This window comes from Schistocerca serialis, chromosome 6 (genome assembly GCF_023864345.2).
Source record: "Schistocerca serialis cubense isolate TAMUIC-IGC-003099 chromosome 6, iqSchSeri2.2, whole genome shotgun sequence".
NCBI lineage: Eukaryota > Metazoa > Arthropoda > Insecta > Orthoptera > Acrididae > Schistocerca > Schistocerca serialis.
This window is the reverse complement of record NC_064643.1, coordinates 556,867,149-556,884,841: the sequence shown is the minus strand read 5'-3', so window position 1 is coordinate 556,884,841 and position 17,693 is coordinate 556,867,149. Positions and strand designations below refer to the sequence as shown.

The 17,693-nt window shown below is 40.0% G+C and overlaps 1 protein-coding gene across 1 annotated transcript in view; it reads left to right on the top strand.

Moving 5' to 3' along the window:
• The window catches only part of LOC126484980 (uncharacterized), a 58,451-nt gene that overhangs the window by 30,795 nt on the left and 9,963 nt on the right, over positions 1-17,693 (top strand). Inside the window, exon 4 of the mRNA XM_050108585.1 lies at positions 6,842-7,048. Within this exon, the coding sequence (XP_049964542.1) occupies positions 6,842-7,048 (207 nt within the window). The remainder of the gene's footprint in view (positions 1-6,841; positions 7,049-17,693) is intronic.

The following is a 17,693-nucleotide window of genomic DNA, read 5'->3' as shown; positions in this document are numbered from 1 at the left end:
TAAAATGCAGTGAGCGCTCAGCTACGATCTACTCTCTTCTGCAAGAAGGAAGTCAGTACCAAGACTAAGTTATCTGTGCACCATTCAATCTTTCGACCAACTTTGTTGTATGGGAGCAAAAGCTGGGTGGATTCAGGTTACCTTATCAACAAGGTTGAGGTTACGGATATGAAAGTAGCTAGGATGATTGCAGGTACTAGTAGATGGGAACAATGGCAGGAGGGTGTCCACAATGAGGAAATCAAAGAAAAACTGGGTATGAACTCTATAGATGTAGCAGTCAGGGCGAACAGGCTTAGATGGTGGGGTCATGTTACACGCATGGGAGAAGCAAGGTTACCCAAGAGACTCATGGATTCAGCAGTAGAGGGTAAGAGGAGTCGGGACAGACCGAGGAGAAGGTACCTGGATTCGGTTAAGAATGATTTTGAAGTAATAGGTTTAACATCAGAAGAGGCACCAATGTTAGCACTGAATAGGGGATCATGGAGGAACTGTATAAGGGGGGCTATGCTCCAGACTGAACGCTGAAAGGCATAATCAGTCTTAAATGATGATGATGATGATGATGATGATGATGATGATGATTAATTACACAATCCTGTGCTGTTTACTATGTTTATTTCTGGATTCATTTATGAAATAATAATCAAAATTAATAATGGGACAAAAACTAGTAGGAATTCATTTATTGAGAAAAATTGTAAACCCTTTGGAATATTGTTATTTCCACAAAGAGTGGAAGTCGTAAGCTTGTCTCTCATATGATCAGACATGTTTTTGAAAAATAGGTGTGAACAATGTAATTTCGGCTTTGTTAATTTGAAAGTCAAAATACTGTATGATACACTAAAATGTGGGAAATCAACGGGAAACATATTCACATAAAAAAAGTCTGCAACAACAATCTTCCAATTTATTTAGTTCAATCCAACCATAAGAACCTGATGTTAGATTTTCAATTTCGAGAACAAGACTTATAGACTAGAAGAACTGGAGCCATCTCAACATGACAAGCTAAGGAAACTTGAAAGTTTATTGTAATTTTTGCTCCTCTCAAATCTTCATAAAGGACTTTGCTTATTAATTACCTTGACTGGGCATTGTTTAATGTGGACAATAGATGGAAGAAGGAAGGAGGAAGGATATTACAACTGGCAGTACGCCCATGGACTGTTTGATCAATGTATCATTTACATGAGTGACTTATTCTTGAAGGAGATGAATTACTCTGTCAGCATAGCAAATACAGCAGTGCACCAAGACTAATTGGAATGGTGAGCCCAAACAAAAGGCCAATTTGTGACACCATCAATTTGATGTCTGTCTCTCTTCCTTTCTTAACACAACATCATATGCTTCAGCTGTTCTCTATCATCACTGGGCAATGCTATGTCATCTTTCATGTGTGCTTTCAGTTTTTACTATAATTTCCCCCTTGAAACATGTGTATATTGTATTCCACAATTCCTTTCACACACATGGGATTGTATGGGATTCACAAAAAAGGAAGGAAACTAAGGTTTCATGCTAAATCAACATTAAAGTATTGTACGGGGGTCATTTTTAAAATAAGAACCAGTAGCGCATCATGTCTGCGCATCCTGTCACATGACATCCATTCACAGTTGGCCACCCTTGGCCGGTCTCTTACTATGCCACCATTATGTTTCATGTCTCTACCACTGTTGGTTGCATGGTTGTACTGCTTCATTTGTCACCATGTCACTCAGTAATCCTGCCAATTGTGAAGTGTGCTCGGGTATTCTGTGTCCATTTTGGAGTGCTATCACAAGGATGATGCAAATTCTTCAGTCACATTGTAATCAGTGAGGAAACATGGATTGTGCACTACACTCCAGAGAATAAACATCAGTTCAGTGAGGCATCTTTCAAACTCCCCAATGAAACATTGCAAACTGGTTCTTACTGTAAAAATCATATCAGCCTGGGATCCACCTCCAAGCAAAACAGGCATGAACCTCAGCCTGCTGCCTCACTCGCTACTGCAAGATATACAGGAAAACAATCTGACAATCAAATAAGCACACGGAGTTGCTGTTGTTAACCACATCTCCAGCAGCCGCCACAGTAACATGTGGTGCTAGCTTTGCTGCTAGCAATCTGTTGCTCACCCAGCCAAGCCCGATGCTTCTCTGCTCAGATCCCACAAACCTGTTGCCCACTGCCTGCCAATGTCCCAGTGATCTGTTGCTGTTAGTTCCTTTGCAGCTGCCCCTGTCACTGCACTGGTGTTGTGTTGGGTGCCCACGGAGCTGCCTTCTCTTCCACCACTCCCATGCTGCTTGTTGGATTCAACAAGTCTCCAACTGCTGCCATCACCATCACCCTCCTGCTGTAACTGGCCCCAATTCTGCCCACTTTGCCATACAGCCTCCTCAACTGCCAATCTGACCTTCTCCAATGCTGACCCATCCCCGTTTGCTGCTGGTAGGGGCTCCCTCATCACAGACCTGACCCCTCTTGATGCCACCATCGCATTCTCCATTTCTGCAGTTTCATGTTTTATGTCACTTCCTCCTGCCATTCTGCCTTTTTGCCTTCTGTCATATTTCCCTTGGTCAAGCCATTGCCTGTTTCCAGTTCTTTCCATTGTCCGTTTTACTGGTCATATGGTAGGACGCTCATGGAAGTTCCAATGCAAACCCTTGGGTGACACCTAGTCTCGTTGCTGTCACCGACTCATGGTGGGCGGCTTGCCTACCTTAACAACAGCCCTGCCCATCTGTTGTTTCTCAGGTCTCTAATAGTGGTGACCTTTCCTGAGGGTTGCATCAGTGGCACATTGGACATCTTGCTGGCCTGTTGGCATGGTTGCATTACGGGCGGCTGCTGCTGGTCAAGAGTCACCTTCCAGTGACCAAAGACATCTGCCGACACTGCCCATGACTCACCAGCCTTGAGACTCCTCCTATTGCCAGCACCCTTATTACCATTGTGCTGATTTCGCCACCTCTTCTTAAGGAACGCACCTACAAGCAACACAGGCTTGTACTGTTGGCCCCCACCTCTTCAGTCACTTGCGACACCACTGTAGGAGATGAAGGAAAACAAAAAAATAAGCTCACCAAGTTGTCAACCACATTTCTTTCAGGCAGCATGGTAATGCCTGGTGCCAACTTTGCTGCTAATGGTGAGAGAATCACTGCAATTAGCACTGCATTGTGGGCACTGAATCTTCTTACACAGGTCGCATGCCAGCCCTTCATTAGAGCAATATTCTTCCACCAGTCAGCTATAAACAATGCCACTCAACTGGTCAGCAATAGTTCACATTGGGTTTTGCCCGGATCAAGTGCTGAACACATCTTGCTAGTCGCTGAATTGAAGATCTCTTCGGTCCATTGCAGTCATTTATTCTGAGCCACGTCTGAGTGCTCACTCCTTGCCTTGTCCAGGATCTCCACAGTGGGCTCAAAGCCAGCCACACCCACAGCCTGTCTATCAGTGTGCAACTCACCATGACTCCTGGATAACACAAATTGCACCCATGGCCAGCAGACAGAGTTCATCTGTCTGCATTGTCTGCAGCAACCACACTAGCTGTGACTGGCTATCAGCTTCTGCCTCACTGGGAGCCCCGCTACTGTACCGTCCTTGAGCTGTACCACTCTTCACCAATACAGCTGCACTGGTACTGCTCTTGTAAGAAATCTCCTAGAGCAATATTAGTGACTATTGGTGGATTGGAACCAAGCAGGGTAGATGGACATCAGAATAACTGTTTGGTTGTATTCAGTTTATGAGTATAAATAAAGTTCATTACTCTTGCTACCTGAGGCATGTTAATTGACATGGCTCTCTCAGAGGTCATTAGAAATGGAGCAGAAGCTAGTGCTGAGGAAGCATGAGGAATGAAATGGGCTGTGTCCTTTTCAGAGGAACCATTCTAGCATTTGCACTGAGTGATTTTGTGAAACTGAGAGAAAAATAAATCCTGGTGGCCAGATGGAGTTTTGAATTATGGTTCTTCTTAATACAAGTACAGTAACTTCCAACTGTGCCATCTCTTTTGGTTATCATTGTAGAAGACTAAGTTTTACGCAGGAAAATATGCCTGAAAACAGTGTATTTTCGTGTTTCAAGAAAAATAAAATCATCTCATATATTCAGCTCTTACACTTTTCAGGATGTCCTTAGATAGAAAAAAAAAGCGATCCAGTACACTCGTCACACAAATTTTATCTGCAAAGTGGCATCTGATACACTTAGTAAAAAATACCTAGTGTGCAGTGAACCATTTTGGCTCATACGTAACCTGTCAACCTACTTATCCTAAAACTAAATGAGTGGTACTTAGTGTCGGACAAATACCTAATCTAACCCGGCATTGGATCTGATTGTCAGCTTTGCTACTGAAGAGGCCCAGAATAATTTCAGATTTACATCTAGATATATATCTACATACAGCATGCCACTGTATGGTGCATGGTGGATGCACCTTGTATCATTACCAGTCATTTCCTCTCCTTTCCATACACTGGTAGAGCACGGGAGAAATGAGTACCTATATGCCTCTGTAGAAGCTCTTATTTCTCATTTCTTATCTTCATGTTCCTTATCTAAAATGTACACTGACGGCAGTAGAATCAGTCTGCAGGTAGCTTCAAATGCCAGTTCTCTCCATTTGAATTCACAAACCATCTCCATAACATTCATGTGCTGATCAAACCTACTTGTAACAAATCTAGTGGTTTGCCTCTGAATTGCTTCAGTGTCATCCTTTAATCTAACCTGGTGGGAATCCCAACACTTTGAGCAGCATGTAAGAAAAGGTTACACTAGTGTTCTACATGTGGTCTCCTTTATAGATGAGCTAAACTTTCTCCTCATAAATAATATAGCAGGGTACAGGAGAGTGCATACTTTTTAATTCAATGCATTATAATATTTTAAATGAATGCTGCAGCTACAGAGCTGTATTTGCAGATGAGTGCAAGCACGGGGCACTCTTGGCTGCTCAGTGGTTAACCATGAGTGTGTACTGCAGATAAGAAAAAACCTTAACTTTGCTGATGACAGAAAATTCAAAAATATTTTATATTAAATATCATGTAACTTAATACAAACTATGCACTTAGCTTTACTCATTTCCTTATACATTACTACTGAACAAAGCTCACCTAAACATAAAATGTTGACAAGATTATGTCTGGGCAATAACTAAGCTAGAATATCCTGGATGAGAGTGCTCTCCAAATGTTGAATAACATTTCATACATCTCCATGTACTGGTACATTCAGAAATGTTAATTAACAATCAAAGTTTCCCTGAAATATTTGTCTTTCATTGTTATTGGCTTTGGTCAATAATCATTGCTAAATACTTGAACTGACACCATTAGCCTTTCAGCTATAATCAAAATTCATTCCCTCTATCTCAGCAGGCACCTCGCCAGACTCTCAGCATCCGGTCAACCATCTTCCACTGCGGTCAACCATCTTCCACTGAACTGAGTCATATTGACCTATCTCAATTGAAAACAAACAAGGGAATATATTTAATCACTACTGTGACTGTGTTCTTTGTTATTACATGTACTAGATGAGAACAAAATAGATGGGAAAAGGCTGCAAGTTCTGTGATTGAGATATCACATGTACTGATAACATTACCAGTTATGGAAGAAGCAGTTACTTACAACCTATTGTGCACCTTGTAATGATACCCCTCCTGCTTATAATTGAAATATTATTTAATTAATTGATATAACAAAGAACAGTTACAAGTAGGTCAGTGATTACCAGATGCAGAATTGATTAAGATCAATTACAAGACATGGATCCAAGAAATAATTTGTTAGCACTGCTCGTTGCAAAAAGTCAACAGTAGAAAATACTACTCATCTTTTTGATTGTCACTGCTGACGTTGTTGTTGTTGTTGTTGCTGATTGCCCTGAAAATAAATGAGGTATGATTTTGCTGAGAGGATTCTTGGGTCTTGAAAGTGTTTAAGCTCATCATCTCACTCTTCCTCTTGGTCTCAATATTGTGGCATAATGCCTTCATCCAGCACTTGTCAATAATCATTTGTGCTCTCAGAATGACATGTTTCAGGTATAAATATAACTCCCTTAAAATGGAACACCAGTCACTTTCATATGTATTTTTCACTTTTAAATAACCACAAACAATTTTTTCATGTTTCATGAAATGTTAACAATATAATCCACAAGGATACATCAGAGATGAGTTACATTTTGACTTCTCTCCATCACAGCTCACATTCAACTCTTTGGTACCTGCTAATAGCCAGAGAAAAATGTAAAAGAAAGATGCGTAGGAATTATATCAACAGATCACAGAATCTCATTCACATCAATTTTTCAGCACAGATGATATATATGTGGATAGCTTGTATCAAATAATTTCTGTCTTTCATTAAGTGTGAATAATCATAATAAAAGGAAATTATTAAACATGACAAAAAATACGGGTCTTCAAACATTGAAATAAACTAACAATATCATATAAAAAATATGCATTATCAATGTAACAAAATATTATAATAGCAAAACGGTGTATCATGTTGTATGATTGGTTACAGCTGTACTGCCCTCTACTATACTCCAGAATTACACAGCTGTAGTCTAGTTATAACCTCCAGGAACATCTGGAGGAGATTATCTACTAGTGCAATGAATGGTAAAAAGAAATTAGCATGACTGAAAGCCCAACATCCAGAAAGACTTCAAGTTGTGAAGGTGTTGTGGAAACACACTGTCTTAGCCTGTACCACAGACAACTGTCCTGTAGCCACTTATGATACTACACATTTTGAAAAATCTTCCAGTCATGGCAAAAACTTTGTGCCTGCAGGCTGTGATGCCCGAGTCTGTAACATGTGACTGCACCACAGTGCCCAAGCAAGGCTGTACGGAGGCGCAGGCTTTCGGCATCGAGGCAATGGGTGCCACCGGGCTTGTGATGACTGCACATGCCATCTGGGACCGCCGTAACCGGGGAACTGGTGATGCAGCACCCGTGAAGCTAGGTCTGCTGGTTTCTAGCTATGCCTTGGCGTCTGTGAGTAACCACCCAGAAGTTAATATACTATGATTATTGAAGTTTTCCCAATGGATTGGGAGTTCCATCAGGTACTGGGCATTCAGATGGGAAGCCATTACTTCATCTTCCAGTATTTTGGTTGAAAACCTTCCAGCCATTGTCAAGACAAACTGGTGATTTACAATGATGACTGAGTATAAACTAGTGCCTGTTTGTCACTTGAGACATCCAGAACTTGTGGCATAACTATATATTGTGAAACCATGTGTGTCAGGCAACACAGGCAATAACATCATCACAGTCAAAGATAAAATTTATTCTGTTTAATAACAAATGTATCAGAGTTGAAATTTCACTATCTTCCAGTAAAAACAAATATAGAGCTTCTCACTAGAAACTGACAACCTACAATGGTTGTGAATCCAATTGGCCACTGTTGCAATTGATGGCAGTTTTGAAGAACGAAGCAGCAAAAGCTCAGAACACAAATTTCTGTAAGAGTCAAAATTGAGAAGCAAAAGTATTTCACAAACCATGTAAGTGGGAGTTCTTGTCCTGATTGACTAGGTTGTCTGTGGCATACATTGCCAATGCTTCTTTGACCACCGAATTGGGAAAGGATGAGGGTGTGACCAGGACATGGTTGTCATAATTTATGGTGTAGCCAGTATACAATCTTCAGCCACAACAGAGTAATTCAGCTGAGAAAGATAAATGTGCCATTGGTGTTCAATACACTGTTCTTTTAATTTATCCCATGCAACATTTTCCATTTTCACACAGAATTTGGATGAGGAATTAGAAGAAGAAGAAGAAGAAGAAAATGAAATAATAATAATTTCCCAGCTGGATGCCTAAAACCTGATGGAACTTTCATACACCAGTTTACATACATTGCACAAAAACCACAAAAACAGCTGGGATAAACAGCTTGGTTCAACAGCACTGAGGTATCATCCACTGGAAGAAATACAATGGAAGATCCTATGCAAACTGGAGACAGTTCAAGCTCAAAGTTGTTCAGGTAGTTATAGGTTTGTTCTGTCCACTGTAGCAGTAATTTATAACCAGAAATTCAGCATGCAGAAGACTCAGATAGGGCTACAGGTGCTGGAAATCAATGATTTTAGCTGTTATGCCCTTAGAGGAGTAGGACACCTACCTCTACAATCTGACATTGTAGCTGCCACCTGGAGAGTGATATGATCAAGTAGTGTAGGTGCAGAAGACTTCACAAAGGTGTTATGATTATGAGGTACACACCTACTGTTCACCATAGCAAGGAGTGTAAAGAGTGGACATGTCAGCGTATACACTGCAATACAGTCAATGGACAACTATTCTCTGTCAATTTATCTGCCCATCTTTCCACTCTCCTCTCCTTTTTTGCTTCTTTTCACCCCACCTCCCAACCCCACCACTTCCTGACGTGGCACCTGTTGGCATTCTATTCTCAGCACATTCCACCATACACCTATACACTATTATCCTTTCCCCACCCCCTCCAGATTGCTCTTGCATCCCACATGATAGCTGCATTCCAAACCAGGATGCTGGAGTTGGCCGTCATGTGTGCATGAGGTGTGCTTGCTTGTGTGTATGAATGATGTGTGTTCCTCTTTTGCTGATGACAGCTGCAGCTGAAAGCTTTATGTAAATATCTTTTAATTGTGCCCATCTGCAACTTAATGTGTCTTTTTTACAATGAGTAGCAATCTGTCTTTTCCTACATTGTTGATATTCCTACCTGGAGTTTCCATTGTTTGAACTATCGGTTTAATAAGTAATGACTGCAAAATACTGACATGAGATGTTTGTGTAAGAATGGAAAAACTGACAGAAACTCACCTCAGGGAAGATTAGTTTGGGTTATAGAGAAATGTAGGAGCATGAGAGGCAATACTGATCCTACAACTTATCTTAGAAGATGGACTAAGGAAAGGCAAACGTTCATTTATACCATATGCAGTATGCAGTCTTAGAGATAGCTTTTGATAATGTTGACTGGAATACACTCTTTGAAATTTTGAAGGCACTAGGGGCAAAATAGAGGGAATGAAAAGTTGTTTATGACTTTTACAGAAACCAGACTGCACTTATAAGAGTAGAAGGACATGGGAGGGAAGCAGTAGTACAGAAGGGAGTGAGACAGTATTGTAAATTATCCCCAATTTTATTCTGTACATTGAGCAAGCAGTAAAAGAAACCAATGACAATTTGGAGATATAATTAAACTTCAAGGAAAAGAAAAAAATACTTTGAGATTTGCCAGTGACATTGTAATTCCATCAGAGACAGCAAAATACTTGGTAGAGCATTTGAATGGAATTGATAGTGTCTTTAAAAGAGGCTATAAGATGAACATTGACTAAAGTAAAACAAGGATAAAGGAATATAGTCAAATTAAATTAGATGGCACTGAAGGAATTAGATTAAGAAATCAGACACTTAAAGTAGTAAATAAATTTTTGGACAGCGAAATAACTGATAATGGCCAAAGTAGAGAAGATAGAAAATGCAGATTGGCTATAGCAGAAAAACATTTATGAAAAAGAAGACTTTGTTAACATCTAATATCAACTGAAGTGTTAGGAAGGCTTTTCTGAAGGTCTGTCTCTGAGCTGTGTGATGTACTCCTTACCTGTTGATGCCCTCAGTTCCAAGTATCTCCAAGTCTCGTATCTTGATGTTCTGAAATAATATTCTGGAAACTGATTTTCTAAAGGATAGTGCCAAATGATGTAGACCACACAACAGATGAATTTTAAAAGTGACTCCTCCCACATTATTCACACTATGACTGTAGTGTTATTGATAACCAGTTCCAGTTCACACATCACAGTTTATACAGGTAAAAAAAGGCATGCATCTCTTCCTTTGCAAGCATATTCAGATGGGAACTAATTCAACCATCAGTCACAGTCACAGTTTGTTGAACTTCACAGCAGGATAATAAAAAACAGTGACAAAATTGCGCAGTCAATAGTGCACACTATATAACTTGCTGTATGGTCAGCAAAATTTATTACACTGTCCAATAAATAACAGTAGTCAAACATTAACATTTTGAGGTTACAGGTGTGATACACAGAAGGTACACATACAATGTCAGAGCAAAGATTTTCACATGATTTGTTATGGTTTTGATAAATCACTTAGTATTGTAATAAAATTAGTTATGTTATCAGAATGCTAGCCTGTCATAGACTTTCCCATTAGCTGGCATAGTTATTGCACATCCGTTTGCCTGACCGAGACTCTAACACAATCTGAAATAGAGATGTTACCTGGGTACTTGTCAGTTGCAGACTTTTTTTACAAACTTACACTCATAGTAACTATTCATAATGACAACTGCAAACTGTAGTGTATACATTACACCATGTTCCATTGACAAAACTAAACTCTGGATTCAAAACCACTTGGCCTCATTACTTGCAGAAGCTGTTTATGAGAGTGGTGTAATTGCTGGTGCACCTGTATTCTCCAACAGCATTTTTTTGTAGTAGAAATTTCACAGAAAAGCTGGTTAGTGCTTATTGATGAATCTTCTCGTATGTGATTGAACAGCGTTTCCTCAGATTTTACTGTGTGAACAATTCTTTTGGCGAGAATCTTGGACAGCTCTCAGTGGCTAGAGAAATCCAGTTTCTTGGAAGTTTCTATCCATAGTGATAAATGTCTTCTAATTAGATGTGATGTTTAAAGCTTCCCCGGCGTACTGATTGTTGACCATGAATTGTAAACTGTGGTAAACTCCTCTGTGGACACAGCACAGACATCTGAGTATCGTTTTTCAAGATAACACTACCAACTACAATACGGTGGGCACTTGTTTGTGGTTAATCATTAGCAATTCACAGACACTTTCCTTGTACACATTGGTCATTCAAGACTTAGGCCATCTGAAACATTCATTTCAACTCCTGACTGCTTATCTCACAACTGTCATTCTATGATCCTCGGTCACCTGTGTAATTTTGACCATACAGGTTTCAGACACTCCATATTCTTCAAAACAAATTTGCAGATACTTGTACTTAAAAGAGCTATGTAGCAACATAAAATTAACTTCTACTGCTTGTTACAGGGTTTATTTGCCACCAACTGTATCTCCCTACTTTACCCACACAGTATCCTGTGTTCCTCACTTATTCTTGTTCCATCACATTTAAAACATAACTTTTTTGTTGTCCATTTATTTGAGATTTTTCTCTATTTGTGGCAACCAGTGTAATTAGCATTCCAATTTAGTCTGTCCACTATGTTTAACCATAGCAATTCCAAGGGGATGGAGGTGGTAGGGGGATACTTCATGCCCATCTTTCAAAAATATTGTAATCTAGTCTGTTACTCTATATTTTACAGTTTTGAGAGCAGTATGTGTTGTTTTAATTGAATTCTTCTACCAGATTCCATAAATGCTTTAAAATTTTTAATTAAACATAACCTAAAAATTTAAGTCTTCGTAGTAGATGTCACTTTCCATGGCAAATGCCATATTCAATATTTTCCAATTCAGAGACTTACTTACACATCAGTCTCTCTTTAAAATGTATATTGTGAATAAAAATCAACAAAAAAGTAATGAAATTTGCATTTTTAAAATTTTTTGTTGTGGTCATAAAAGTACCTCGAGCTTGGTAACGCACATTATGGAAAATGTGTTCATATCGCTAAAAATATTTTCAAGTTCTGCAGCCTACTTGCACATCAGAACATCCTTTTTTTGGGTGTTCATAAAGTTCCCCCCTCCCCAGTAATGCACATTATGGAAAATGCATTGGTTAACAGCAATTTTTCCATATGTCATGAACCATTTCACAACGAGGGTGTGGTACTTCTTGCTCCTTGCTCCTGTGCAGTAGTGACCATTGTAAGTGGTGGCCTGTGTTATGTACACTCCCAAATTGTTAATAAGAAGGGTGCCTAGTTGCAGTAAAAATACTGGCCAGTAGTGATAGGTCTTGACTTAGCTCATTATGGGAGTTTTGAATACATACTAGAGTATGGTAAGAAAGATTTACATTTTCAATGACAGTGAATTATAAATCCAGAAGGGTAAGAAAATATTAGGGCAAATATGAAAATCTGTAGAATTTATTCACAATTTCAGAATCTCATATTTTACATGGGATGCTGTCATATATGGTTGTGTAAATTAAGGCACAATTCCTTACCTTGTAACTGATCCTTACAGGCTCTGACTCTACAGATGCAGATCAATTTGGGAGATGGCACAGTTTCTTACTATCTGTCTTCCCCTACTACCAATGGTTTGGCACACTGACTACCCTGAGTGTTATTTATAATGGGTTTCTAAACTTTTCTACACAAATGCCTCGCTGGTTCCCTCCCCAGAAAAACAGAACACAAACACTTAAAATACAAAAACATACAGAAGAAACTTTACATGATTCACATTCAGGTAGAACACAAATTTCCTCGATTTATATAACTATTTTCAGAAATAATCTTTCACTCTACAGTAAGATGTGCAATCTTCTGAAATATCCTTTGAGATGAAAACTGTGTGCCAAAATGGGCTTTGAATTTGGACCCTTACCTTTCATAGGCAATGGCTAAGTTATCCAGGAATGACTCATGATTCAGTCTCACTGCTTCAATTCTAACAATACCTCTCTTCTACTTTGCGAACTTCACTCTTCACTGAGAAAGAAATGCAATGTTGTTTCTACTAAACCCTCTTGAATAACTTTAGAAAATCAGTATCCAAGGAAGACTGCATGAAAATTATGTTGTCACTATCGTGTATCTTGAGTAAGAGTCATTAGAATAAGATATGAAAGATTATAGCTATACTTGGGTATACAGACAATCATTCTCCCTTCACTCAATATGTGAGTGGAAAACGAAAGAAAACACTAATATAGTACTAAGTCCCTCCTGTCTGCCACACCCTGAATAGCAGGTTGTGGAGTATATTTATAGACACAGAAGCTCTACTGGAAACTTGGCTGGAAATGATATCATGGTTTATCCACAGCCTAGGGGTCATTTCTAGAATGAATTTTTCATTCTGCAGTGTGTTGTATTTTGAATTTTTTGGCAGATTAAAACTGTATGCTAGGCAGCAATTTCAACCTGGAGCCTTGCATTTTGTGGACAATGCTCTTACCAACCAAGCTCCACAGGCACAACTTATTACCTGACTTCACAGCTGTGAGTAGGATTGTTTCAGTAGGTAAGACCATTGCTCTTGAAAGCCCAGAATGAGAACATAGTTTTAATCTGCCAGAAAGGGTAACATTGTTTGGGGTAATAAAATTATTTGTAACAGAATAGAAATTGAAATATTTACCAGCTAGTGTGACACTGATTGCCCATCATGAACAGACCCTGACATTATCTGGACAAACAGTGAAAAAAGAAGAAAAAGTATTTATTTTCAATTTCTTTTCAGGACCTATGAAACTCATACATAGTCTATAGTGACTGAACCAACTTTCTTGTTAATCTAACAATTGAAACTTCAGGTAGGAATATCAGCAATGTAGGAAACAACAGATTGCTACTTACCGTAAAGAAGACAAGTCAAGTTGCAGACATGCACAATTAAAAGATACTCACATAAAGCTTTCGGCTACAGTCTTTGTCAGTAAGACACACACACACACACACACACACACACACACACACACACACACACACACACGACTGCCAACACCAGCATCTAGGGCTGAAACGCAACAATCACATGGGATGCAAGCAATCTGGATGGGACGAGGAACAGGAAAGGATAGTAGTGTAAGGGTGGGGAGAGGGATGAACACTGTCTGGTGGAGTGTCCAGGGACTACACTATCAACAGGTGCAGTGTCAGGAGGTCGTGGGGCAAGGAGGTGGGGAAAAAAAGAGCAAAAAAGGAGAGAAGTAAGGAAAGCATGTTGATGCATTGGCCAAGAACTGCAAATAAACTGGGTGGGACATGAGAATGGCAACAAGATGATGGATAGATGGGGTGGAAACTGCTGGGTGGAGGGTGTGGGGACAATACATTACTGTAGGCTGATGCCGGGATAATTAAGGGAGTGGATAATTTATCGTAAGGGTAACTCCCATCTGTGCAGTTCAGAAAACGTGGTGGTGGAAGTAAAGATCCAGATGGCTCAGGTAGCGAAGCAGCCATTGGAATCAAGTGTGTTATGTTCAGTTGCATGTTGTGCCACAGGGTGGTCTACTTTGTTCTTGGCCCCAGTTAGGTCGGTAGTCATACCAGTACAAAAAGGTGTGCAATGATTGGAGCTGAGCTGGTAAATGGCATGGCTGCTTTCACAGGTGGCCCAGGCCCTGATGGGGTAGGATGAACCTGTGACAGGACTGAAATGGGAAGTGCTGGATGGGTGGATCTAGCGGGTTTTGCACCTGGGTCTTCCACAGGGATATTATACTTGAGGCAAGGGGTTTGGATTGGTAATGGCATAGGAATGGACTAGGAAGTTGTGGAGGTTGGGTGGGTGATGGAACACCACTTTAGGAGGGGTGGGAAGGATCTTCGGTAGAAAGTCCCTCATTTCAGGGCACAACAATAGGTGATCAAAGTCTGGTGAAGGATGTGGTTCAGTTGTTCCAGTCTGTGGTGGTACTGGGTGGTGAAGGGGCACTCCTTTGTGATTGGTTCTTGGAGGTAGTGGGAGGACTGGGGGTGTGAGGGGAAATGGCATGGAAGAAATGTTTGCAGACTAGGTTTGGGGGTTGTGGCTATCTGTGAAGGTCATGGTAAGACCCTCAGTAAACTGAAAAGGAAGTTTCTGTCACTGCAGACATACTGCCCCAGGTGGCCAAATTATATGGGAGGGATTTTTTTGTGTGCAAGGGATGATAGCTATCAAAATTTGCGTACTGTTGGTGGTTGGTCAGTATAATGTAGACAGAAGTGTGGATGGAGCCATCAGAGAGGAGGAGGTCATCATCTAGGAAGGTGGCATGCTCGGTAATCGAGGACCATGTGAAGCAGATGGGGGAGAAGGTGTTGAGGTTGTGATGGAATGAGATAGGGTGTCTTGGCCCTGGGACCAGATCATGAAGATATCATCCATGAAACAGAACCAGACTATGGGTTTGGTGTTTAGGGAGGTCAGGAAGGAGGAAGGTATCCTCTAGATGGCCTTGAAAGGTTAGCATAGGAACATGCCATGTTGGTGCCCATGGCTGAGCAGCAGATTTGTTTATATATATGGTGGTTAGATGGGAGGAGGGGAGGATCACGGTTGGATGGTCATATGAACTGGAGGAGGCAGAGTTCAGTGTTGGAATTACACAATTTCAAAATAAATCCTGACCTAATCATCCTACCTGCAGACAAAGGTTCCACCACTGTTGTTATGAATCACGATGATTACCTGGCAGAAGGCCTCTGCCAATTGTCTGACTCCTCCACCAGATAACTAGCAGAGACCATCTGCCAGGTAGTCACTGTGATTCATATCAACAGCTGTAGAACCTTTTTCTGCAGGTAAGATGATTACGTCAGGGTTTGTTTTGAGGTTGTGTATGGCTGTTCTTTCTTCCACTAAAAGGTTAGTGTTCTCAGGAAGGGACCTGGGGAAGGATGGTGAGGCTAAGTTGGAGGTAAGGAATTCCTGGAAGGTGACCAGCGGTTGGTTAGGTGGAACGGGGGGAGGCAGGAGGATCACGATTGGATGGTCTTATGAACTGGAAGAGGCAGGGTTTAATGTTGGAATTAGGGTGGTTTTGGTTGGAGGGATTGGTGGCAAAGAAGTGCTTCTATTGCAGGGAGCGGGAGAAGGTGAGTAGGTCTTGTTCATCTGTTTGATATGAAGACACACAAAGTATAAAATTATTTACACTCAAACACATCTTAAATGCAGCCTGTGGTCCTGAAGTTGTTGTCAAATGCTTACCAAAATCATGGAGCTCTCAACCTTACCTTAGAGGACTAGGCCTTAATACAGCATCAACTCATTGATATCACATGGGCTACCTGCCACTAGTCTGTGACTGTATCCCATTAGGTATGGTTTGGCACACATATCTCCTGTGCAATCTCTCTAACAGAGGGCTTAACTTGAAGGCTCCTACTGTCATGCCCCATTCTCCATCAACACTTAACCAATGAAAATACATTGAGATAAAAAAATTACACCACCAAGGATTGAGCAACATAATTGAAAGCTGGCAGGCCTGCTTCTACATCTGAGTGATGATGTTTATTCTAGTTTCATACCAGTCGCATAAGAGTGGCGCTAGTGGTACCACTGTTAAGATGCAAATCAAGTTTCCTTTAAATACACAATGTAATAGTCATGAGTATTAGTTATCTTTGAGATTGGACGTGGTGAGTTGATGTTAGTTAAGAATGACAAAGCCACCAGTATCAACACCTCATTTAGTTTAAATGAGGACATGTCATAGGGCTACAAAAAGCTGGATGTTCCTTCTGTGATATTGCAGAATTGGTGATTTGACCTGTTGTGCTGCCATTCGTGAACAGCACTCCAGGGGTATTTTCCAACAGGATTAAGCTCCCCACATACTGCTGTTGTCACCCAACATGCTCTACAGTGTGTCGACATGTTCCTTAGCCTGCTCAATCACCAAATTTGTTTCCAATTGAGTACTTATAGGACATCATTGGATGACAGCTCCGGCATCATCCACACACAGCATTAACCACTCCTGTAGTGACTAAGTGCAATAGGCATGGAACTCCATCCTACAAACTGACATTTGGCACATGTACAACACAATGTATTCACAGTTGCTTGCTTGCACAATACATTCTGGCAGTTACACCAGTTATTAATGTACAGGTATTTCACATTTGCAATGGCTTATCTCACACTTACATTAACCTGTCATCTTGTAATGTTAATCACTTAAATATGTTACATAGACAAATGTATTCCTGATATTTCATTATTCTACATTAATTATTTTTTGGTGCTGTGATTTTTTTCTTCATGGTATGCCTACTGTGCTGACGCATTGTAGTAATACTTACTTATTCACTAATGCATAATCAGACATTACACAGAGCAATTGTTTGAAAATATTTGGCAACATAATGTACACTTCATAGATAGAAGGAGTTTCTACACAGTAGCACTCATTATACCCTCTCCCCAGACCCATGTATTTCTTGATGACCGTTAAAATTTATTCTGAGTTCTTTAAAGCTTTTGGTGAACTGTTGTTGGCCAACTATCATATAAATTTTTATTTCTTTAACTGAAAATGGTTCAGATTTAATATACAGAATTTGTATTCAGTCTCCAAGAAGTTATTAACTCCCCACTTATATCCATACTGTATGTGTAATTGCAAATAAACTTTGTTTTGACTGTGCTTCAATGTTAAAAGGTGAGAAGAAGTTTGAGAACAATTATTTCTCAGTAAACTCCATGAACAAATATTTCTGTTACATTCATGATCAGTGTTTGACACAATGTGATGGGGAGAATGCCTTACACTTAATATTTCCACTTCACTTAGCACAATATGCACAATCACATAAGAGAAAAAATGAATATTAGAGTTTAATGTCACATTTACAGTGATGTCAATGAACATTTGAAATCTGCTTTACTCGAAAACAATGGCAGAGAAAATGGCATTCTTGGAAGAATGTAAATCACGAAAGCTGATTAGAAATTTGTATCTTGCTCCTTTTGTACATGACT